At 37.5% G+C, this 26528-nt stretch overlaps 2 protein-coding genes across 4 annotated transcripts in view; both read right to left on the minus strand.

Moving 5' to 3' along the window:
• Positions 1-1051: 1051 nt before the first annotated feature.
• On the minus strand, positions 1052-4931 carry tlcd5b (TLC domain containing 5b). 2 transcript variants are annotated; one of them, XM_052111846.1, is made up of 3 exons: positions 4593-4931; positions 4191-4388; positions 1052-2146 (listed from the first exon to the last, which is right to left on the minus strand). In XM_052111846.1, the coding sequence occupies exons 2-3, from the start codon at positions 4384-4386 to the stop codon at positions 1614-1616; spliced, it is 729 nt and encodes a 242-aa protein (XP_051967806.1). In that variant the 5' UTR covers positions 4387-4388; positions 4593-4931; the 3' UTR covers positions 1052-1613. The 2 variants fall into 2 exon arrangements, with proteins under 2 accessions (XP_051967806.1, XP_051967800.1); XM_052111840.1 differs by having other exon boundaries at positions 4191-4393.
• A 3191-nt stretch (positions 4932-8122) lies between these two features.
• Positions 8123-26528, minus strand: part of mcama (melanoma cell adhesion molecule a) — an 83356-nt gene continuing 64950 nt past the window's right edge. Inside the window, exons 6-16 of one of the 2 annotated variants that reach the window (XM_052112412.1) lie at positions 25501-25680; positions 24831-24958; positions 23886-24033; positions 20302-20417; positions 20001-20142; positions 19755-19885; positions 19506-19647; positions 17335-17373; positions 16320-16449; positions 11019-11133; positions 8123-10581 (exon numbers count right to left, since the gene is read on the minus strand). In XM_052112412.1, coding sequence (XP_051968372.1) covers positions 10561-10581; positions 11019-11133; positions 16320-16449; positions 17335-17373; positions 19506-19647; positions 19755-19885; positions 20001-20142; positions 20302-20417; positions 23886-24033; positions 24831-24958; positions 25501-25680 — 1292 coding nt within the window. In that variant the 3' untranslated portion in view covers positions 8123-10560. Of the gene's footprint in view, positions 10582-11018; positions 11149-16319; positions 16450-17334; positions 17374-19505; positions 19648-19754; positions 19886-20000; positions 20143-20301; positions 20418-23885; positions 24034-24830; positions 24959-25500; positions 25681-26528 lie in introns of both variants that reach the window. The other variant, XM_052112403.1, reaches the window with a different exon arrangement.

A 26528-nucleotide genomic window follows, 5' to 3' on the forward strand; every position in this document is an offset into this window, starting at 1 on the left:
CTGTAGCAGAAGAGTTAATCATTGATAAGACAATAATAAAAGCAGCTTTAGAATACAATGTATTGTTTACTACATATTATTGATCATAAGTCAATCATTGGCAACAGTTCACAGCAATCCATTTCACAAGTGAATTTGTCAATCAGTTGGAGATATATTATGAGGGCTTGTTTAAGGACCCGTTAATTTACACCTACAATAGACGTCTCGGGCGTGTTGCGTCATAAACTTTAAATGTTTAGGTCACTGTGTCAAGTTAAATATAGTTTAATACTCAATCTTTAAACACATCTTGAGATCCCTTAGATTGCTTTTGCGCTCAATCAAGTGTTTTAAACGCAAGAACGTAACCCATGTTTGTGTTGTTCTGCCTACTGAAGTGTTTTCTTCGCTGTATAAACTACACGTTGCTCATACAGCTGGAATTTCACTTACTGCCCTCTGGAGTAAACAGGTGGTACTACAAGCTTGAATTTCTCAGGAATCATCCTTATTGTGGTCCTTCCTTATACAGCCCTAATATATATATATATATATATATATATATATATATATATATATATATATATATATATATATAAATAAAGACTGGTGTTATTATCAAGTAAAATGTGTTAAAATACTTTCCTTGAATACATATGTGTATACACAACTTAATTATTTATTTATTTCCAAATATCATAATTTTTTTTTGTTGTTGTTGTTGTGTTTAGGGTTACTCCATTTGACCTGAACAAAATGTGCTTCAAAAATTTTAAAAATACTTTTCATACACACAAATGAGGGTATAAAGGGGTTTTTCTCTGTTTTTATTTATTTATTCAAATGTTTATATTACATTTTTATGTATTTAATTGTTTGTTTATTTTACACTTAATCGTTTTATTTTATTTTGAAGCCCCAGAATTTTTTTTTTAAGTAATCGAATTACTTTGAATTCAGAAATTAAAAACATGTTCATCATAGTAGAGGTGTATTCAAGTCATTTTGTATTAATTAACTTTTTGGATAATTTAATAGATCCAGATGGGGGAAAAAGAAGAGTGTCACGTCATTGACCTAATGCTTTTTCTTTCTAACAAATAAAATATGTTCCTACAAGCAATGTTTTTTTTTTGTTTGTTTTTTTTTTGTAGACCAAGTAAACATATTAGCAGGACAAAAACAAATCAACAACTGGCCTAAATAAGCTTACATACAAAATTCAGTAGCACTTTACAATAAGGTTAACATTAACATTACTTAACAACACTCGTTGACGAACAAACACTGAACAATAATTTTGAAGCACTTATATTAATCATGAATTCCAACATATCTAATACATTTTAAACATTAAAAGTTGTAGCCTATATGTTAATTTTAGTTAATGCACAATGAACTAATATGAATTAACTAACTTCCTAAATTAGCATCAGCCCAAATTAATAAATTGTGTAAAAAAATATTCTTCAGGAAACCTTGTGCATTAAATAATGTTAACAAATGAACCCTTATTGTAAAGTGTTACCCAAAATCCTTTTTATGTACTTTGGTTAGGTTTCGTGGTAATAACGTCTAGCTACACATACATCAACAGTTATGCAAATGTACAAACACAAATGCAGAACGACCTATTGCACTTTAGCAGCAGGTCCTCTGACATCATCCAGTTTGAATTGTTCTGTCCATCGCCTGTATTTGGCTCGAGTTTTCCGGCAGGCAAATCGTGCAATGTCTACCATGAAGATCCACGAGAGGGAGTAAATAGCCACCCCACCTACTTTCACAATTAGTGATGGCTTTGGGGAGGACAACTCACAGTACAGCATTCTGCTCCCAACACCGATCCTCACAGAGGCAAATAGGACAATGAAGAGCAGGTCCACAACATCTCCAGTCAAACTGTCATAGCGGCCCATACGCTTCAGGAACCAGCGAGCCTGCAAGAGCGGGTTGGTAATCTCGCTGCCGAAGAGAACGGCACAGGTCTCGATGCCCGACTCACCCAGTCCAAGAGCAAGCAGGATCCCAAGGATGCTCATGGTGTGGTGGGCCAGCATCACCGGACCCTCTGTCCGGAAGTACACACACCAAGCCATGTCAAAGAGGAAGTATCCCAGGCTGAGCACCAGAGCCAGGATCTGGTGTGATGTGTTTTCAGTGCCTGGTGGCAAGAAGTCAGATCCAATTTGGAAGGGTTTATTAAACCTGACAGACAGTTGTAATCAATTTAGAAATGAACCTTTTTATGAAAGGGCAATATTTGTCTTTTGAAAATGATTTTATTTTTATGAGCGCTTAGTGTTTCTCATACAACACACAATGTGTTGTCTGTCCATTTATGTCCAATATTTAATCATAAATATCAATAAAATGTAATCAATTCATTGAAATGGTCTTTAAAGAGACTAAAACAAACATATAGTGTAAATTGACATGCGTAACTGAGACCTAGAATAGATTATTATGAAAAAAAGGGTGTTTCTTCAACTACCGGCCCTTTCTGCCCTGTGAATTTCCCTGTGAAGTAATCATTAAAAAAAATAAAAACAATGACTCACACTCTCGCTAGTTTATTTTATTTGTCTTCTAGCTATGTCCAACATGTACATGCATCACAATACAGAATTTGTCATTTTGACAAATTCTGTATTGTATTTGATGGAATTCTGTGGTGAAAATGACAGTGATAGAAATTAAATAATTGTATATTTTTGAAATACAAAGGTAGACTGTCATGCTGAGGCTAATTACATAACTAGCATTTTATGTATCCTAAATAAACAAAATAAAATTATATTTTCACACTTTTTGTATAATTAGGCAAAATTACAGCTTGATCAACCCGATCTCAAGAAAAGTCGTAGATTTAGGAGGCGGCTATTTCGTGTGATGTCGCACGATTTTGTTCGCATAAACGCGTACGACTTCATCACGTGCAAGTTGTCGGGTGTCAAATGCGGAAGAAAGCGCGAATTTCGTGCACGAGGCGTTAATGACATGCGTATTAATATAATGCCCTTACCCAAACCCCTTATCTAAACCTAACAAATCAGTAGAGTGTATAAACATGATAGGAAGCTGTTGTGTGTGACAGAAGCATGTAATTTTCACGTATTAGATGTAAACGATGTCCAGCGACGTCATTGGTTGCAGTGAAAGGCGCGGGAAACGATGTAGCCGGATAGTCGCAGGATATCATACAAATTAGCCAAATTTAGAAAAGGCGTACGAATCCTGACGATTTCGCTGTGAGAGTGATTGGAAATTACGCCCAATAAAAAAAAATACTCAACACACAAGTGATATTAACCTTGAATTTTCTTTGCTTTCTAAGCATGCTCTTCTGTGACAATTTTGTCAACTTTGTTAACAAGAACACTAAGTTTTATAAAACGTTATTGGGGCCAAAAGTATTTGGTGTGGTGGAAATGATGCCACAACATGAGAGTCGTAACTTAAAAACATTTTTAGAAATATTTTTCACAAAAATATTTAAATGCTTTCTTTATTTGAATATTTCTTTAGATTATCATAGTTTTAATCTTGCAATAATTTGTATTTTGATATTATATTTTAATAGTTTAATATTGAAAGTCTGGGTCTAAGACAAGGCAGAACACATTAAAATATATACATAAAAGGTAGTTGAAAAGTACCCAAAGAAATACTGAAGCCCTGGTAAAGTTTCCAAATCAGTTTGAATAAATATTAAAAAAGAAAATAAGTTGAAATCTGTTGGTTTTATTAAAAATCACCACCTGGGACATGAAATTGTCTGAAGGCGAAGAATCATACTGTATGAATTCATTTCAGGGGCATTTTTGTCACTTTTGGAGGCATTTTTGCCCTAAAGTCTGCAATAATTTTGGACTCTGGTTGTAATGCCTTTACAGTATTATCAAAAAATCTTACATGGATAAAATAGCAATATGTGAATGCAAATCTTGCTGTCTATGGAGTTTGTCAGGGTGTTGGAACTGTATGTATGCATCTCTTTTGGATTTTTAAATCTGTTTTACAATATCATCCGATCAAGCCAACCCCACTTAAACGCTATAGGTCCATTGGGGAAAAATAAGTTTACGTTATAGTTTTAAAAAATAACAACAAATAAACCCACACTATAAGCAATAGTAAAAGTGATGCTTTCCATTAATAATTAGTAAAAAGCTTAATAAACATCAAAACAGGGCAGGAGAACTCACCTGGGTGTGTGAAAGGCCATGGCCCAGCAATAAACCCAATGTAGGCAGTCACACAGACTATCAGGATGCCATGGATCAGAGTTACCAGTCTGCAGTTCCACTCATTATCTTTCTCACCATTCAAATGACACAGCAACACATACAGAAAGAGCCAGCCAATGAGGCTGCAACTTGTCTCCACAAAGAATAAGGGCATCTCTGTACTGGAAATTAAATGTTTTCATGTAAAAGTCAATCAGACTGCACACAATCAATAGACTTGCAGATAAATGTATCAACAATTTTGACTTCGACACTCGTTTGACACTGATTCAGATGTAATATCTCAAACACTAATGAATATAATCTCAACTAGGTGACTCAATTGCCCATTTGTATATTGCAGAAATTCAGTTTACAAACCTTAAATAAAGTTCAATACATATATGAACCGAAACATCCTTCGAGCTCAATGCTGCATGTCAAGTCCATGAAAGTAGTTCCAGTTTTTACCTCATCTCTCATTCTGGCATTGCAGCATTGTCAAGTCATCCAGTTGCAAGTGACATCTCCAGACATGCACTCAGCAACCTATTTCAACACAAAACCCCTTCCTGTCTGAGAGTGGCCTGACACAGCAGACACAATCACAGCCTTACAATGCTTCTGATCGCTCACTTCCTCTTCTCTATGGAGCTTCAAGCAGCTTGAGCCTCTTATGAGATAATACTCTTTCCTCCCAATATACCCCATCCCAGCTAAATTCCTAACAACATGGAGCCATTCATCGGCCCATCCTATGAGCTAACAGTGGGAAGAAGGGTACTCTTCAAAACCTCCAAAAGTTTCATTTCATTCAAGCTCCAACGTAGTGTGGGAAATGGGCCATGTAAGGAAGTATTGTGCAATGTCATTGGCAGGTAATAGCCTTAGGAAACAGGATTAGTGTGATAGACAGCGTATTAACAAATGAGACTGAGATGCGCTTCTGCTAGTAGTGCAACACAAACAGGCAAGTAACATACACATACTATTATTTAGAAATGAAAATTCTCTCATCATATACTCACCCTCATGCCATCCCAGTTTTGTAAGACTTTCTTTCTTCTGCAGAACACAAATTAAAATTTTAAGAACAATATTTCAGCTCTGTAGGTCCATACAATGCAAGTGAATGGTGACCAGACCTTTAAAGCTCCAAAAAGTACATAAAGGCCACATAAAAGTAATCCATACAACTCCAGTGGTCACTTAAGTGATAACCATAGCAACACTGCAGCGTTTGTGCATGTGAAACATGAACGGCACCAGGTTAATCCGTTTTGTGTTTGTTGTTTTGAGTAAAGAGATTATCCACCACAGATATGTTATAATTTGAGAATGTATCATTAACTGCCGTTGACAGAATCGGCATGAAAAATTACTGTGTGCACCTTTAAGGTACCATGGTACATGAAAGGGAATCATTCAGTACCATCCTATAGTTTGAAGTATGTATACCAAGCTACTATACCGATCACTGTAACATGATACTGTTGCTTGCCACAGTACATTTTGTAAGGGTTGTTAAAAACAATTTGACTGAAAGAAAATTAGAAATAAAAAATTTATATTACATTCAATTCCTTTATAAACTTTACAAGATTAATATCTGGATAAGTGATATTCCATTAACACTTGTGCATCAATAAAAAACGTTGCTCAGATGACCTTAGAGGACAAAAAAGTCTCAGTCAAAAAAACTGCCATATTAATATTATATATTAATATTATTTTCCACTTTCAATTAGTTAATTTTTTAAGCAGCATTGTCAATGATCATAACTACAAAATATTCATTTTCAGGATTTTAACTCTTTAAATGCCAGTTTCTTTATATAATGCAACTGTTGTTTTTATACACACACACACACACACACACACACACACACACACACACACACACACACACACACACACACACACACACACACACACACACACACACACACACGTAGTGTTTCCATGTTTTATGGGGACTTTTCATAGACATAATGGTTTTTATACTGTACAAACTTTATATTCTATCCCCTAAACCTAACCCTACCCCTAAACCTAACCCTCACAGAAAACTTTCTGCATTTTTACATTTTCAAAAAACATAATTTAGTATGATTTATAAGAAAGGTTTTCCTCATGGGGACCGACAAAATGTCCCCACAAGGTCAAAAATTTTGGGTTTTACTATCCTTATGGGGACATTTGGTCCCCACAAAGTGATATACATCACACGCACACACACACACACACACACACACACACACACACACACACACACACACACACACACACACACACACACACACACACACACACACACACACACACTCAATACATCCATACCAACACACCCACACAATTTTAGCTGCATATTTTTTTCAATTGGACTGCAATGCTCTATAATACAGCAAACAGAAAATAGGAAAAAAGCATGTACTCCATAGGCAAAACAAGAGGGGGAAATGGCGCCATCTGGTGGATATATATATATTTAAATACAATTTGAGGCCACATTATAGGTGTGTATATAAGGTGAATTATATTATCATATAATTCATGATTTTATGCTTTGATGGACCTGGAATCATATTGCCGTTTAATGGGTTTCAATGGGGACATTTTTGTCCTTAAGGTCCTGAGTGTAACTATTTTTTGTACACAGTGTATTATAGACGTATTTAGGAACTGAGGTTGAAATATCAAACTTTCCCCCAAAATACACACTTTTGGCTAAATGTATGCCGTTGGTATTAACACAGCCAAAATGCAATGATAACGAAAAACACAAAAACGCCTTTAAGGTCGCACAGGGGTTAAAGTGTTTAGCTGGAAACATATTTCCAGTAGTTTCCAACCGTATGCTGGATGGCTAGGCGAAAGTTTGCTGGGGGAAACGTTTCATACAAATACAAACATAAAATGTTGTTATAATTTAATTAATGAGACATGAATAAGAAGTTGTTATTAAATGCTGCAAGAGTTGTTTCACGACGGCTGAAAGATAAAACAGCAGTTTAATATAGTTCATGCTCTACTGCTATGCTAACGGCGCGATAAAGAGCTCCCATTGTTATCAACGAACATCACTCGAGGTTTATCTGAACACAGATACTAACGTTTAAGGAAAATAAACAAAACAAAACGTTCAAAGGGAATGATGATCCAGTACAGCTTCATTGCTCGAGCTGTGTCTGAACTTAGTGACAGGTAGAGGGCAACCTTACTCTCTTTTTCTATCAATTATACCCAGTCTTGAAACAGAAATGTCTGACACGTTGAATTCATGCTAATTTTGACGTAATTTACTGTTATGAGTAACAGTGGCAGAATGTCAGTGACACAATCATGTTGTTTTATGTGAAGCATCCTTCTGCACATTGTGAACGACAGTGCTAATGTTTAATATACCCTTCACTGACATTGTGTGTGCATTGTGTCCTATAGACTATCAAAACAAACTTAGCCTACTATGTGACTAAATGGAACAGTATAAAATATAAGCTACAGACACCTTCAAATAGGCCTTGTAGTTTATTTGTAATCAAATAGTGGCTATTCATTACCATAGAAATGTATTTTAGAAATATAACACTGCAATTAAGCACACTTTAGAACATTTTATAACAATAAAGAACAGTGTATTCTGTGACATTGAATGACTGCAAATATATTCAGGCAGTGGTCTCAATAAAAGATACCATGGAAACAGCAGTGTAGGAAGTGTTGGACAGCTCACTTTAGCAGACTCTGTTAAAACACTTTTCTGCACTTCTGAATTAGTGCACCAAAGAAAAGAACTGGACAAAGAGTTGGCTGACCAGGCTTGTGTCATTTAATTTTCTATGGTTTCTACGGTATCTAAAATCATCCATCACAATTAATCTTTCCAAGAAGCCTGATACAGACATTGAATGTAACATATCTTTATTTGTATTTTTATTTATTGTTTTTGGCCAAAAAATGAGAAGCAAATATATATAAAAATGCAAGCATCAAACCACAAGTACTTAATTTACAACAAACATGAAACATGACATTACTGTGTTAGTGGACACTCTACAATGATAATGATAGTTTGCACTTTTAAAACATATTTTTCTCACATGGACAGGCAAGGAAAGGTCCACAGGCCAGTGTAATAAGCAGAGGCTTAACAGTGTTCTGACAATAGTCTCAAATGGCTCGCACTAATCTTTAGACAACACAAAGATTGCTAAAATAACATTTTAACAATGCAACTCATGCAAACAAAAAAGGTGCCTGTGTTTCTCTGTTACATCCATTATTGTAAAAGTAACTGTTGTTTTTAAGTAACCATGACTTGTGAAGGACAATAAGGTGAACACAAAAATGCTCAAAATCAGTCAACTTTTCAGATTTTTGGAATTTAACCATAAGATGTGCAGCTCAAACAATGCATGAGTCCAGCCATAATGAAATGTGGTTTGTGTAGTTTAGGGGCTGGCAACAACAGTCAAGTATGTGTTGTACTGTATTAACAAATTCAACATCATGTCGGTGAAACTGTATAAATTATGTACATGAAAACATAAGATAATAAGTAATGCCTGAATGACAAGTGAAACTGCCTCAAAAATGCACTTTTCCAAATCTAAAACAAACAAAACGACAACAAACAAACAAAAAAAACCCTACCAAAATAAAACACTATCGATCAAAAGATTTCTTTAAAGCGATAGTTCACCCAAGAATTATCTCATCATTTACTCATCCTCATGCCATCCAAGATGCGCATGACTTTCTTTCTTCTGCTGAACACCAATAAAGATTTATTTAAGAATATTTCAGCTCTGTTGGTCCATAAAATGCAAGAGTAATTCATGTCTTAAGAAGCGATAGGTGTGGATGAGAAACAGATCAATATTTAAGTCCTTTTTCACTATAAACTCCCTACCCAGTAGGTGGTGATATGCACAAAGAATGCAAATTGTCAAAAACAAAAGAAGTATGTGAAAGTGGATACTGACTGGGCAGGGAGGAGAATTAAAAAAAAAAAAGGACTTAAAAATTTATCTGTTTCACACCCACACCTATCATATCGCCTCAGAAGACATGGATTAAACCACTGGAGTCGTATGGATGACTTTTATGCTAACTGTGATTTTTGGAGCTTCAAAATTCACTTGCATTGTATGGACCTACAGAGCTGAAATATTCTTCTAAAAATCTTCATTTGTGTTCTGCTGAAGAAAGAAATTCACACATATCCGGGGAGGCATGAGGGTGAGTAAATGATGAGAGAATATTTGGGTGAACTATCACTTTAAGGGGTAAAACCTTTTCAGGCAAAAACATAATGCTTTTCTTTATAAAAATGTACAAATATTCAAGGCATTCTGAAGGAATCAAAAATTTCCCCTTCACCAAATACACAGAAATGTTGAAAACAAACAATACACAACACAAGCTTTCAGTGTAACTAACTTTGATGTAAAATGAAGACACTTATCCTCAGGCACTGCAGTTGAGGCAGAAATAGAGGGAGCTGCAATTCCCCTCAGCAGTCAAAACACAAAAATCTACAATTTCCTTTCCTACGACTATTTACAAAGAGTACATGAGCTCTGCAGTAGTTTGATGAAGTTGGATCATGTATCAGCTTGCTATTGGTTGAATCCCTGACTTGTTTATCTGCTTACAGGGTTGGACAGGGTTTCTTATTGTGAAGGGCTATGGGTATATGATATGTTGTTTGGGCATATCGATGTTATTCTCAATGTCTATTAGGTAATGTTTTCCCTTAAATTACAGCATTTATATTTAAACTAACACTGAACTGCTTTTTAGCTGTTATGAAAGAACATACACTAAAATAAATGCTGAATAGAGCTTAAAAAAAAGCACACAAAGGTCACAAGTAGGATCAATAACTAAATATATTTATAGTATATACATTTTTGATGTCTAAAACTGACATTGTGACATTGGGACTCATTCATAAAACAAGCAAATAGTTTGTAAAATCGGTCTTGCGTAAATTATCGCATTCAATTCAGTGAAAAAATTGACATGAAAATGGTTTTACGAACAATTTACACAGGAATTCCTTCTGCTTGTGTTTCATGAACATGGTCAAATGTCTTTGAAAAAAAAAAAAACATGTTGAGAATCAGTAGAAAAAGGAGAGCGATCTTCCCTTTTGGATCAGCTCGCATAAGTCCCATTTACTCAAACGTGAATGCTGCTGCTTACAAACAAGAAAAAGAAGTACAGTCCACTTTATCCAGAAGAGATGACTGCTCCACAAGAAGTTCTCCAGGTCAAAAGACTTGATTGTTGGGCCAGCAAGGAGGCACAAAATAGGGTCTTTAATCGCTGGTAAGCCTCCGTTTTATGAGCTAAGAGTAGTGGTCTTTACCCCAGGAAAGAGTAGAAAATAAGACTGTTAGTTCAGGTGAAATAAAGACAAAAGAAATTACCTTTGTTTTTCAGTTTAGTATGCAGTCAACTTTTAAGTATTCACATTTTAAGGTTGATTTCACCAAAAGTGAAATACTGTGGCTTTATCAAAACATTCCTCTGTTTGTTTGCGCAACCTATCCAGTCTGACACAGCAACACTGGTTTAACGAATGGTGTGAGTTTGGGGCGCGACTATCTGTTTGTCAACCAATGGAAAACAGGGGGAGTTTTATGGAATCTGTCTGAAAATTGATTATTTTGGGCAATTCTGTTGGCATAAGTAGGGGCAGAGAAATTAATAACTTCAGTTTTAAATAGTCTTTACCTATTATGATCATTAATCTTTGACTAATGATTTAGTTCTTGAAATCTCAGTATTCATAGTTACCTGGTCAGTGGTTGGTTTATTGTCACCGTTGACTCCCTTTAGTAGCACAGACTCTTCCATCTTTTTTGCCTTCATCTCTACCACAATGTCATCCTTGTTAGTCTTCTCCTTGGTGCTGTAGGCATTAATGCTGTAGAGATTAACATACTGATACACCAGAATGCAGCATTTGGTACCACAAATTATTCAATGATGTTTTAAGGAAAATATCAGTGCTTGCTGGGAAGAATAGAGTTTGCATTATAGAGGCTTTGCCGTGTCAGAGTACAGGAAAGAACAAACCCCTAATCAAAATGTTAGAGGAACATCAATGCAGATCTCCCTCGCAAGCACTGTAATAAAGACTATGCTATCTGGGAGTCTTTTCAAGTTACATTTACAAAAAGCACTGTGGCACTACCGTGGTAAAATTCTAGTTTTTGATGATAATACCATGGTACTTTGACGTCCCATGTTCTGAATGATTACCATATTCATGTACCATTTACATGGTTCTCCAAAGGTACTTCAATGTCATGTCCAAAAAATAATATTACCTTGGTAATTGTAATAAAAACATGGTACTTTTTGTAAGCTATCCTTCAAAGCCATATTCATTTATTGAACTGACACAGTAGGGATAGAAATCATAAAGAATTTAACAATCCCGGATTGTTAAAAAGAACCAGCTCATAACAGTCGATCATTCGGAAATCAGACTACACCGGTTGTGCTGTTTGTTTCGCGCTGTAGATTCAAAAGAACCAGCTCAAAAGAGTCGTTCATTCGGAAATCATACTACACCGGTTGTGCTGTTTGTTTCGTGCTGTAGATTCAAAAGAACCAGCTCAAAAGAGTCGTTCATTCGGAAATCAGACTACACCGGCTGTTCTGTGTGTTTCACGCTGTAGATTCAAAAGAACTAGCTCAAAAGAGTCGTTCATTCGGAAATCAGACTACACCGGTTGTGCTGTTTGTTTCACGCTCTAGATTCAAAAGAACCAGCTCATAACAGTCGATCATTCGGAAATCAGACTACACCGGTTGTGCTGTTTGTTTCGCACTGTAGATTCAAAAGAACCAGCTCAAAAGAGTCGTTCATTCGGAAATCAGACTACACCGGTTGTGATGTTTGTTTCGCGCTGTAGATTCAAAAGAACCAGCTCAAAAGAGTCGTTCATTCGGAAATCATACTACACCGGTTGTGATGTTTGTTTCGTGCTGTAGATTCAAAAGAACCAGCTCAAAAGAGTCGTTCATTCGGAAATCAGACTACACCGGCTGTTCTGTGTGTTTCACGCTGTAGATTCAAAAGAACCAGCTCATAACAGCCGATCATTCGGAAATCAGACTACACCGGTTGTGCTGTTTGTTTCGCGCTCTAGATTCAAAAGAACCAGCTCATAACAGTCGATCATTCGGAAATCAGACTACACCGGTTGTGCTGTTTGTTTCGCGCTCTAGATTCAAAAGAACCAGCTCATAACAGTCGATCATTCGGAAATCAGACTACACCGGTTGTGCTGTTTGTTTCGCGCTCTAGATTCAAAAGAACCAGCTCATAACAGTCGATCATTCGGAAATCAGACTACACCGGTTGTGCTGTTTGTTTCGCACTGTAGATTCAAAAGAACCAGCTCAAAAGAGTCGTTCATTCGGAAATCAGACTACACCGGTTGTGATGTTTGTTTCGCGCTGTAGATTCAAAAGAACCAGCTCAAAAGAGTCGTTCATTCGGAAATCATACTACACCGGTTGTGCTGTTTGTTTCGTGCTGTAGATTCAAAAGAACCAGCTCAAAAGAGTCGTTCATTCGGAAATCAGACTACACCGGCTGTTCTGTGTGTTTCACGCTGTAGATTCAAAAGAACCAGCTCATAACAGTCGATCATTCGGAAATCAGACTACACCGGTTGTGCTGTTTGTTTCGCGCTCTAGATTCAAAAGAACCAGCTCATAACAGTCGATCATTCGGAAATCAGACTACACTGGTTGTGCTGTTTGTTTCGCGCTGTAGATTCCAAAGAACCAGCTCATAACAGTCGATCATTCGGAAATCAGACTACACCGGTTGTGCTGTTTGTTTCACGCTGTAGATTCAAAAGAACCAGCTCAAAAGAGTCGTTCATTCGGAAATCAGACTACACCGGTTGTGATGTTTGTTTCGCGCTGTAGATTCAAAAGAACCAGCTCAAAAGAGTCGTTCATTCGGAAATCATACTACACCGGTTGTGCTGTTTGTTTCGTGCTGTAGATTCAAAAGAACCAGCTCAAAAGAGTCGTTCATTCGGAAATCAGACTACACCGGCTGTTCTGTGTGTTTCACGCTGTAGATTAAAAAAAACAGCTCATAACAGTCGTTCATTCGGAAATCAGACTACACCGGCTGTTCTGTGTGTTTCACGCTGTAGATTCAAAAGAACCAGCTCAAAAGAGTCGTTCATTCGGAAATCATACTACACCGGTTGTGCTGTTTGTTTCATGCTGTAGATTCAAAAGAACCAGCTCAAAAGAGTCGTTCATTCGGAAATCAGACTACACCGGCTGTTCTGTGTGTTTCACGCTGTAGATTCAAAAGAACCAGCTCAAAAGAGTCGTTCATTCGGAAATCAGACTACACCGGTTGTGATGTTTGTTTCGCGCTGTAGATTCAAAAGAACCAGCTCAAAAGAGTCGTTCATTCGGAAATCAGACTACACCGGTTGTGATGTTTGTTTCGCGCTGTAGATTCAAAAGAACCAGCTCAAAAGAGTCGTTCATTCGGAAATCATACTACACCGGTTGTGCTGTTTGTTTCGCACTGTAGATTCAAAAGAACCAGCTCAAAAGAGTCGTTCATTCGGAAATCAGACTACACCGGCTGTTCTGTGTGTTTCATGCTGTAGATTCAAAAGAACCAGCTCAAAAGAGTCGTTCATTCGGAAATCATACTACACCGGTTGTGCTGTTTGTTTCGTGCTGTAGATTCAAAAGAACCAGCTCAAAAGAGTCGTTCATTCGGAAATCAGACTACACCGGCTGTTCTGTGTGTTTCACGCTGTAGATTAAAAAAACAGCTCATAACAGTCGATCATTTGGAAATCAGACTACACCGGCTGTTCTGTGTGTTTCACGCTGTAGATTCAAAAGAACCAGCTCAAAAGAGTCGTTCATTCGGAAATCAGACTACACCGGTTGTGATGTTTGTTTCGCGCTGTAGATTCAAAAGAACCAGCTCAAAAGAGTCGTTCATTCGGAAATCAGACTACACCGGTTGTGATGTTTGTTTCAGCTGTAGATTCAAAAGAACCAGCTCAAAAGAGTCGTTCATTCGGAAATCATACTACACCGGTTGTGCTGTTTGTTTCGCGCTGTAGATTCAAAAGAACCAGCTCAAAAGAGTCGTTCATTCGGAAATCAGACTACACCGGCTGTTCTGTGTGTTTCATGCTGTAGATTCAAAAGAACCAGCTCAAAAGAGTCGTTCATTCGGAAATCATACTACACCGGTTGTGATGTTTGTTTCGCGCTGTAGATTCAAAAGAACCAGCTCAAAAGAGTCGTTCATTCGGAAATCATACTACACCGGTTGTGCTGTTTGTTTCGCGCTGTAGATTCAAAAGAACCAGCTCAAAAGAGTCGTTCATTCGGAAATCAGACTACACCGGCTGTTCTGTGTGTTTCACGCTGTAGATTCAAAAGAACTAGCTCAAAAGAGTCGTTCATTCGGAAATCAGACTACACCGGCTGTTCTGTGTGTTTCACGCTGTAGATTCAAAAGAACCAGCTCAAAAGAGTCGTTCATTCGGAAATCAGACTACACCGGTTGTGATGTTTGTTTCGCGCTGTAGATTCAAAAGAACCAGCTCAAAAGAGTCGTTCATTCGGAAATCATACTACACCGGTTGTGCTGTTTGTTTCGCGCTGTAGATTCAAAAGAACCAGCGCAAAAGAGTCGTTCATTCGGAAATCATACTACACCGGTTGTGCTGTTTGTTTCGCGCTGTAGATTCAAAAGAACCAGCTCAAAAGAGTCGTTCATTCGGAAATCAGACTACACCGGTTGTGATGTTTGTTTCGCGCTGTAGATTCAAAAGAACCAGCTCAAAAGAGTCGTTCATTCGGAAATCAGACTACACCGGTTGTGCTGTTTGTTTTGCGCTGTAGATTCAAAAGAACCAGCTCAAAAGAGTCGTTCATTCGGAAATCAGACTACACCGGCTGTTCTGTGTGTTTCACGCTGTAGATAAAAAAAACCAGCTCATAACAGTCGTTCATAAGGAAATCAGACTACAACGGCTGTTCTGTGTGTTTCACGCTGTAGATTCAAAAGAACCAGCTCAAAAGAGTCGTTCATTCGGAAATCAGACTACACCGGTTGCGATGTTTGTTTCGCTCTGTAGATTCAAAAGAACCAGCTCAAAAGAGTCGTTCATTCGGAAATCAGACTACACCGGTTGTGCTGTTTGTTTCGCGCTGTAGATTCAAAAGAACCAGCTCAAAAGAGTCGTTCATTCGGAAATCAGACTACACCGGCTGTTCTGTGTGTTTCACGCTGTAGATTAAAAAAAAACAGCTCATAACAGTCGTTCATTCGGAAATCAGACTACAACGGCTGTTCTGTGTGTTTCACGCTGTAGATTCAAAAGAAAAAGCTCAAAAGAGTCGTTCATTCGGAAATCAGACTACACCGGTTGTGATGTTTGTTTCGCTCTGTAGATTCAAAAGAACCAGCTCAAAAGAGTCGTTCATTCGGAAATCAGACTACACCGGTTGTGATGTTTGTTTCGCGCTGTAGATTCAAAAGAACCAGCTCAAAAAAGTCGTTCATTCGGAAATCATACTACACTGGTTATGCTGTTTGTTTCGCGCTGTAGATTCAAAAGAACCAGCTCAAAAGAGTCGTTCATTCGGAAATCAGACTACACCGGTTGTGATGTTTGTTTCGCGCTGTAGATTCAAAAGAACCAGCTCATAAGAGTAATTTTTTTCCATTGCTTCATGTGTTTCGCACTGTAGATAAATTAAAAAAGGCTTTTAAAAATAATTTGTTTGGAAATCAAAATACACTGGTCGCGCTGTGTATTTCGTGCTGTAGGCGTAGTAAAGGAGCAGCGCTGCTGCTGAATAGTGCTACAAGAAACTCTGTCAAGAGTATTTTAATCAGCTGAAAGATGTGTGCTCATGAAACATTAACAGAATAGAAAGTCATGAAAATCATTTGGTTCCGGTATTTTTTTAAACATGGAACCAGTTCTGAATAAAAACGGTTCTAGATTCCCAACCCTATGACACAGTGATATTAAAATAGATGAAAAGGAAAAGGAATACAGTATTACATACATTTCTTGCTTGCCTGAGCGTCCACAAGGTAACTTGCCCTTTTTGTACAGGAAGTAGAAGACGCTGCCCAAGATGGCCAGCAGCAGTATGCTTACAATAATCACCACAATAATCACACCACTATTATCCGCTGGAGAGAGAAAATGAAAGATTGAGAAAACTGATATCTGATAACCAATGAACTATTATCATTTCAACAAGAGACAATTAATCCATGCTGAAATACAATAAAAGAATACATACATTCAACATAAGTGAAATATCATACGAGATCACGTTAGGGTAAGGGCAATGAAGGACAAATTGTGCAGCACTTTTTTACATAAACAATGGCTGGAACACTGACATTTAAAATGTGTGCCACATGACAAGGACACATGACCTTATAAATAAAACAAGCTTGGTATGAACTACGTGAAACTTATAATTAGAGTGTTTTAGTAAGGGACGAGTCCTAAGAGTCATATAAAGCAAATGAGGAGCACAATTCTAAGGAAGCGTCATCAAATAAATATAAATAAACACATAAAGAGAACACAAACCATTGTCTGGGAATGAATTTTATGAGTTAAATCTACTCAATAAAACAGCAGGCCGCTACCACAATGTTGACCATAATTGTGGCTCCTGCACAGCACTTCAAAACATTTGTTAAATATTCACATTGAACTAATTATACATTCATCTTGGAAAAACATTTGGCGCCAGGTCTGGCCCCATTTTTCTGAAGTAATGTCTGCTTCAGTTTTTGCTTTTTTATTTTTTTTTATTTTGCTATATGACTTTTCTTCACACAGAATATTAAATATGCCCAGAGGCCAGCACGAAGATCCAAAGTAACCGAGTTGCTGCGGAGGCTTCTCCATATAAAACCAATGAATTATTCAAGTACATCAGCTGATCATTATTTGTTTGGTTGGAATGAGCTTTGGGATTGGTTTTAAACTTGAAGTTGGTTTAAAACTAGCAATCCATTCTGACTGACATACTGAACAGCAGATCAAAGAATTGTTACCTGAAGTTTTTCTCGCCGTTGGAGTCTGAGAGAACGGAACTGGGGGAACACGAGGGACAACATTAGCATTTTTAATTGACCCTTCGCTAAGCCCAGCCTTAAAAGGGTTTCTGACCAATCCTCTCTTAGCAACTGTTGCCGTCTGCAATTTCTTTGCCAAATATTAACAGTCAAATAAAATACATTTGAACAAACTCCTTTGTTGTAGCTGCATTGTCTAACCGACACCTTATTTAAAGAGTTTGTTCACCCAAAATGAAAATTCTCTCTTCATTTACTCTATACCATACCAGATGCGTATGACTTTCTTTCTTCTGCTGAACACAAACTTTTTAGAAGAATATTTCAGCTCTGTAGGCCCATACAATACAAGTGAATTGTTGCCAAAACTGTGACGCTCCAAAAAGCACATAAAAGCAGCAAAACAGTAATAAAAATGACTCCATTTTGGTCATTTGAAGTGTTGCAAACTCTTTGGGTTAGAAACAGATCAGTACTTCAATCCTTTTGAAAGTGGGAATTTATAGTAAAAAAGGACTTAAATATTGATCTTCTGAAGACATGGATTTAACCACTGGAATTTGATGGATTACTTTTATGTTGCCTTAATCTGCTTTTTGGAGATTTTACAGATCTCGTCACCATTCACTTGCATTTTATGAACTTAAAGAGCTGGAATATTCTTCCAAAAATCTTCATTTGAGTTCTGCAGAAGAAAGAAAGTCATTCACATCTGGAATGGCTTGAGAGTGAGTAAATCATGAGAGAATTTCCATTTTTGGGTGAACATTTTCTTACTTCCATGCAACAAAAATTGATACATTTTGAAGAATGCTCTTTTCCATGCAATGAAAGCGTATAGTGACCAGGGGTTTTTAAAAAGCTGAGATGTGAGAGCAATGACAAAGAAAAATATTTTATGTTAATAACAGCATATATTTTGTTTAGTTCCTTAAAAAGCTATCAAATCATATCTTAAATATAGTGCATGTACTGTAGGTTTGGAATGACTTGAAGTTCAGTTAGGAAACTATGGTGCAAACTTTCAAAGTAATCTTGGTAGCCAAACAAACTGTTATTTCAAATTACATCAAAGATTTAAATAAGCAAGGTGGTCTCAATATGCAAGCTATGAGAGTTTTCTTAGTGTTTACCCACCTCCACCCCAGTATCACTTATCTAGACCAGCTTCTTGGGAAACTAATGTGTGTTTTATTTCAGCTGTAGCAGCATGTATTGTATACTGTTCGAGCATGTCTGTGTATTTCTTAGCAGTACCAAGTCTTTGCACTAGACTTGCTATGAAGTCCTAATTTTCATACCGGTGTGTATCCACGTTCAAAACCGGTTATACCGGTAATACCGTTGGTTGGACACACAGTAGTGCTATGGTGTAATTTTTACAAACTTCAGTCCCTATAAGTTTTCATTGTATGGAAAAAGCAGCAAGAGCATTCTTCAAAATATGAAATTTAATGTTCCACATTTTTAAAAATGTTAACAGAATTTTCATTTTGCTATGAACTATCCCTTCAAAGTTAAAAATACAGTAAATGCTTTGGTAAAAGGCATCATAAATCTGATGATGATACATTTCCTAACGTTTTTTGAAACAATTCATATATATATATATATATATATAAGATAAACGTCTAGGTTACGTATGTAACCTCCGTTCCCCGATGAAGGGAACGAGACGTTGTGTCGGAGAAGCGACACTAGGGGTCTCTCTTGAGCGCCGATATAAACCTCTGTTCCATGAAATAAGGCCAATGAGAAGTTGGCAGACGGTATTTGCATATCCCGCCCCCGGACATACAGGTATTTAGGCAGGGCAAATATGGGAGTTCATTCAGGATTTTTCTGAGGAGCCGGAAATGGTCCGGCCACAAGAGTGGCTCGGCTCAGCGATGTGCCGGGGAAGACACAACTTGTTATGCGCCCCGCCTAAATCTTCTGCTAACTCCTCACTGGCCTTTTTTCATAGAACAGAGGTATATATCGGCGCTCAAGAGAGACCCCTAATATCGCTTCTCCGACACAACGTGGAGAGACCGACAGAAGGGGAACCAGAGGTACTCTCAAAAGCAGGCTAGAAAATAATAATAAAAAAGCAACAACAGACAAAGCCAAACTTTCAGTGTACATAAAAGAAGAACATCGAGACTTACTGCTTCTGATGCTGTACGTCTTGGTCTCTATTCCAAAGTCATTTGATGAGTTGCAAAATGCTACAGTGTCAGCACTGACTTTAATCGTCACAACACTGTAGATTTGATCCTCCGTCTCTCTTTTAACAACCTCACGCCAGCTCTGAGAATGCATCACACACACATTTAAGACAAAGGTGCAAATCCAAAACACCCTGTAACATGAGCAGAGGTCAGAGAGCTGATAAATAAGCTATGTACATATATTACCTGACTGCCAGTGATGCTCCAGGTTATGACGGGTTTTGGGTGACCTCTCACCTCACAGGTCAAATTGACCCACACCCCCACTCTTTCTATCAGCTCAATCTCCCTCTCTGCATCATTCATCTGAGGCGCACCTGGGGGGAAGATATCCAGTAACAAAGCTTTTTATATGCCGGATTACACAAATGAGTAGACTGCATTCTGATCCTGAATTTCATCTGTTTTAGATACTTTAGATCTCTTGTTTACCTTGTACAATGATATGGACAGAACCGCTGGTCTGCAGGCCTGGGAGAGACGGTACAGTCACCTCACAGTCATATTGTCCAGCTGTGTCAAACGTGGCATCTTGAAGCTGCAGTACATGTCCTCTTTCGACCTCAAGCCCATCCTGCACACGCAAATGGATGCAAACAAATATAGAGAAGATACTGTAGGATGGGCTGCAAAAAAGCTATTAACTCAAAGCGTAAACAGAAAGTGAATGGGAGTGTCTAGAATGCTGAATCGGGGTGTGAATCTCTGAATGGACAATCCATTGCAGTCTTACCTTAAACCAAACACTAGAGGTCTCTAAAGATGACAGGGCATTGCAGGTGGCTGTTAGACTCTCCCCTTTCAGCATGACCTCGGAGTCTTTGGGCACCACCACAGCTGGGTCCAGATCTGCACAAACACACATAAACAGTGGAAAATTAAGAGTAAAAACCTAGCTGTGAACCTTGACATGAATTATACCCAAGTTAATTTACTTAAAACCTTAAAATCAACTTTAAAGGATGTGTTCTCTTCTGACAGTGGATACTATCAATGCTTTTGTGTTAAGACCTTAATTCTCTTTGTATGCACTCCATAATAATATATAAATAAATATAATTGTGTGTTGGCTCTAAATAGCTACTTAAAGGGGTGTAAATATTTGCTCTGACAATAATTCAGTTCGATAATGATTCTTTGCTAATTGATGCGATGCAAGTCTGAAACTTGGTCACAATTTTGTGGCATTCTTCAGTGAATTATGACTTTTACATTTATTCACTGAGAATTAAATCCATGACCTTGACATTGCCAGCGCCATATGAGTCGAGCTACAGGAACAGTAAAATATTTTAGTATAATAACTAGGGCTGTCAATTGATTATGATTTTTTATTGAATTAATACCATGATGTGCCGATTTATTAATCGAATTTACTACATATAAATGTTTACTGCAAAAGGCCCACAAATAAATATAATTTAGTATATAAAACTCAAATAATTATAATATATAATAAATGTTATAATTTAGATAATTCAAATACATTACATTAAATATATATATTGTGTCAGCAGACAAGTTAAGCATTTAGACAATACAAAAAGTGGCTTAAAAGTATAAATACTGTTTGTTTTATTTCCATATAATTGAAAATAGCGCTATTATTGCCGACTTCCCTCTGAGCTATTTTTAATTGCTTTTGGAGCATCTTACTTTAGTTGTGTTGCATCTCACTAGTTTTCAGCGCCTCTAGTCAATCAGATTGATTTATTTGTCCTTGGTGGGTGTGATCTTTAGGATATGTCCCGGTCGGGGCCTTCTAGCTGGCCTTGAGTGACGCAATCACACTTTAAGAGAAAGTGTAAGATCAAGCTGTCTGGCCAGTCGACTGTCATAACATTGAGAAAGAGATCCTTATGGATTTAAAAACACGAGATGTTTTGCATGGCCGTGTGTATGCTTAATTTATTAATCAGGTAAGGAGGACTGATTTTCACTTCAAGTAAATTGGTAAGTGCTTTTTGCGTTGTTATAGCAACATCAGGAGTTTTAATTAGGCTGCTTGAGCATTCAGTATCAGTTTTGAAAAGTAGTGCTGCATTCCATTCAACTCGGAAAGTCGGATTTGACAACTTCCTACTAGGAAAAGTTCAATGGATGCATCTTGAAGTCAGAATTACAACTTGTAGACTTGTGCAGAAATTCTCAATTCTGATTTCACCGAGATGCAGGGGCATGATGTCACACAATTATGTCAATACTCAGGAAGATATACAAAGTAAGTGATAAACATTCACTTTATTATGTAATATCGATAAATGAGTTTGTTTCCACATTACATGATTTTAAAGCTTGTTTAACAAATGCCTGCATTAACTGGTTTTATAACAAACAAACATTATAATCTCTTTTGATAATCGTACACCTGAAGCACAAATGCTCGCGCTGCAGCATTGTTTATCAGTTGGGTTGCTAGGAGACATCTCTAATGAGACTCAAACCTCTGCTAAGCTAACGGGAGAGTTGCAGTTCCAAATATCGGGGAATGGAACACATTTATGGTCGGAGATATCAAGTAGAAATATCCCAAATCCAATTTTAAAGGAAAGCAGCATTATCGTGTATCCTGACAAATTAAATTTATTGCAAGCAACATTTAAATCGCAAATATTATTAGATAGATTTTTCCAGGTATTATAGACCTCCTTGGTAGATTCATATGAGAAAATATGATTTTGAATGTCTGTTCGGGAGACGCTCATTTCACAAAACAGTCATGCTGCAGTTACATTTAGGCTTGCTTGTGCTTTTCATGTTCTTGCTTTCGTGCGTGGACGTGTTTATAAATGTAAATTGGTATTATTAGTTTGCTGCGACATAATTTATGATGCCCAAAGGCACAGGGTGTTTTATTCATTGTGAAACTGTGTTTTCTTAATGGCATGAATCACACTGAAGGCCTAGACTTTTAATGCACGGCCCGCCACTGATATATATATATATATATATATATATATATATATATATATATATATATATATATATATATATACACCATGGTTCATGTTCATAAGGCTAAACATAACAGGAGTCTAATAATTTCCATTTTAGGCCAATAAATGTAAAACAAATTATGTTTAAAATTACAAATGTTTCCCAAGAATTTGCAAAAGAAAAATCAGTTTAATAGAGGTATTGGTGTTGGTATCTGCAATATTGGTCTTGATAATACTTGGTATCATATCAAAAAAGAAACTAAGTAGTTCCACCATCCCTAGAAGGTACACTGTAAAATGTAATGTTTACTTTAACAAAAGTGAGGAAACCATTTGCATTAAAACATTTAAGTAAATATACTTATTTGGCTCAAGTAAAATTGACTGTTAGTTCACTTTACTTGAGCCAAATAAGTACATTTACTTCAATCAAATGGTTTACATGCTTTTTTAGATTTTACCGCGCAATGTCACCCGGCTCGTTGGTTTGAAGTGGCTTGTTGCCTGTACAGCTAGAGCGCTGACTGCCCCCTACTGCCCCCCTACTGAAGCTGTTGTGTGCGATAGAAGCAAGAATTTGTCATCTATTAGATGGAAACGATGTCCAACGACATCACTGGCCGTAGTGAAAGGTGCGGGGATTGAAACGAGTGCAGTCGCACGATATCATACAAATTAGCCAAATTTAGAAAAGTCGTACAAATCCTGATGATTTCGCTGTGAGAGCGTGTTGCCCTTTTCATACAATAGACCTTTTTCAGGCTCCGGGTTTTGGAACACGGAAGTAAAAGTTTGCAGGGTAAACTTCGACCGCGGTGAATGGTAGTGAATGGGAGACCACAACTAATATTATTTTCACTTACCCATTTGCTCTATGACCAGAAGAAAAAATACACTATTACATTTTAATGAAATTTATTGTCACTCTCTCAGCAGATGTAATAGAAACCCCCTCGATGCTGTGGTAATTCATTTTTTAAAACTAATTCCAGGGTAATATAACACAAAGCATAATGTTATAAACTTGCATTCAATGTTTCAAAAAATTATCATATAAAAAAGTTTGCTAGATTTGTATAAATAAGGCAGAAATGCATCATCACATTCTGCAAACGTCTGTTAATCCATATATTTAATAACCACTCTTCTCGCATAATAAAATTATTTAAACTCAAATCAATATTGCATGTCCATTTATTTTGTAACTAAGGAGCCATGTAATTAGCAGGATAATGTACAGTCAACTGGTCATTATTACGGCTGACCAATCAGAATCATGTACTCCAGAGAGCCGTGTAATAATATGTCATGATGACTGTCCAAAATCCTTACCTTATTAAATTCATATACAAGTGATTATACAAGTTAAATAACTCACAGTGTACAGTGAGCTGTATGGTTTCCACCACCTCATCATGATCCAGCGCATCCAGGTCCAGAGAGTGACATTCATACACACCACTGTCTGCCCGAGACACCTCTTTCAGAAACAGCAGACCCTGATCGGAATCCAGCTCCACATTGGACTTTTACAAACACAAAACACACAGTGTGAATGTCTATTGTACTGAAATTAAGATGCATTCAATCTTTTGAGGTTCCCTTATAGACCCTCTAAACTTAATGTTTTCTCCCCAAATTGGAATGCCCAATTCCCAAAGCGCTCTAAGTCCTCATGGTGACTTAGTGACTCCGGGTGGCGGACGAAATATCTCAGCTGCCTACGCATCTGAGACCCCGGAGACCTAGCGCACGTTGAGGCTCACGCTATTCTGTGCGGCATCCACACACAACTCACCTGAATGGAGTCACTCTGCACACCCTGATTTACTGATTTAAAGTCAGTTGCATGTATCTAAATTGCACCTAAAACATGCCACAATGTAATGCAGGCTTAACAAGAGGCTGTTATTTAAGTGTATTGGAAACAACAGCAAACTTGAAACCCGTGAGCAAGCATTGTTACTCATTTCATATTGTTACAGCATTTTCATATAAGTTTTAAGTGGACCTCAATGGAAAAATGATAAGAAAATGTATGACATAACCTTTTAAGTTCTTCAAGGAAGTCAATATGCTAAACTAATCATTTAACGGCCACATTTAGAAGTCATTTTACAGTCATTTGCATTTAAGATACGAAACGCACACATAAAGTTGCATTAAGTCAGTACTGGTACTGTTAACTCTGTGCATATCAAGCACATTGTCTGGGCCAGATGTCGCCTATGCATGCTTTTCTCAATGCTTTACAGCTACCCATCCAGAAAGAAAATAGTCAGAATAAAAGGAGGGTGGAAAAAAAAAAAGAGCCCATTCTCACTTGTTCTCGGTTGAAAGTGATGGGTGCTGGGGGGTTCCCGTTGCCTTGGCAACGGATCTCCACTGTGTCCCCCTCTTTGACCAAGCCCTCGGGCGATACTCTCCATAGCTCCATGCTGGTCGTGGGGTCTACAGGACATACGCACATACACAAAGACCCAGAGGCCATGAATCATAGTGTATTCAGACAAGTCTCACTAGGGCAACGCAATTCTCACAAACAGTTATTTAGTCAACACTGACTAAGTAAAGTATTTTGTAGCCATGTCATGACAAATGCAACCTTTAATCCATCACATGTGACATAAAACATGAAACTATTCAGAAAATGCAGGTGCTATTTTGTCAAAACCAGACATGTTGCAAACTTTCCAGTGTCAAATCAGTTTTTAAGTGGAAATGCTGTGCGAAGTGACACATCACAGCCGATCAGAACATTTTTGATGGATCAGGATCACTGTGCACAGAGCTACCTAGCGCAACGTGAAAAAACAAAAAACAACTGACCAACAATACTATATGTCTTTTTGCTTGTCGTGGTCAAACAGGACACAACTCAGATTAACATGGAACACAATGCTTTTTGGGGTTGAGACTGGTTAGAACACGGCGTAACACGTTTTGCTAGAACATATGACTGACAGAGAACATCCAACCAGAAAGGGACTCACAATGAACAGTGATGTTGACGCCTTTGGATTCGGCTGTCCTGACAGCTTCTGGGACAAAGTAGCTGACCTCACAGGAAAAATGGGCATCCTTGTCTTCCTTAATCACTTTATAATGCAGATCACTCTGAACGTTATACAGACCACTGGATTCCCTCGTCACTAGAGTTACAATGTTCACCACTGAGATAATCACACACACAAACAGACAAACACATCAATGGCAACATTAAAGAAGTAAGAGCTTGAAGGGTTAGTTCACCCAAAAATGAAAATGCTATCATGATTTACTTACCTTTAAGCCATCCCAGATATGTATGACTTTTTTTCTTCTGCAGAAACAAAGTGAAGATTTTTATAAGCACATTTGTCCATACTGTCCTTCAAATGAGATGTTAAACCGAGGCCTGACTCTCTGGTAATTTAAAACCCCATGGCACTTCTTGTAAAAAATAGGGGTGCAGTCAATTGATCGACTGGAGTTGTGTGGATTAGTTATATGCTGCCTAAATATGCCTTTTGGACCATCAAATAGCCAGCAGCTTGATGGCACCCATTCACTTGCATTTTATGGAGAAAAAGAGCTGAAATGTGCTTATAAAAATCTTCACTTTGGTTCTGCTGAAGAAGGAAAGTCATACACATCTGGGATGGCTTAAAGAGAAGTAAATCATGAGATCCCCTTTTTGGGTGATTGGGTGGGAAATTGTGATATAAAGGTGGTAAATTCTTTTTTTTTTTTGGAGCACAGTAGCTGGTTTTATGCTGGTCCAAGGTGAATTACCAGATTTAATGAGATTGACCAAGACCAGCAGTCCAGCTCATGAACCATCTAGACCAGCTTGAACCAGCTATTGACTACAAATGACCAGCTAGGACCAGCTAGAAACCATGTAAAACCAGCTACCACCTAAAAGTCAACATGAAACCATTGAAATATTTTGAAAAAAACATAGGGTGGGATTTGAATTTCTGGATCATGGTTGTATATTGGAGGGGAGGTTGAAAAGTGAAAGGGCTAGTGAGTTTAG

This window comes from Xyrauchen texanus, chromosome 3, assembly GCF_025860055.1.
Source record: "Xyrauchen texanus isolate HMW12.3.18 chromosome 3, RBS_HiC_50CHRs, whole genome shotgun sequence".
Classification (NCBI taxonomy): Eukaryota; Metazoa; Chordata; class Actinopteri; order Cypriniformes; family Catostomidae; genus Xyrauchen; species Xyrauchen texanus.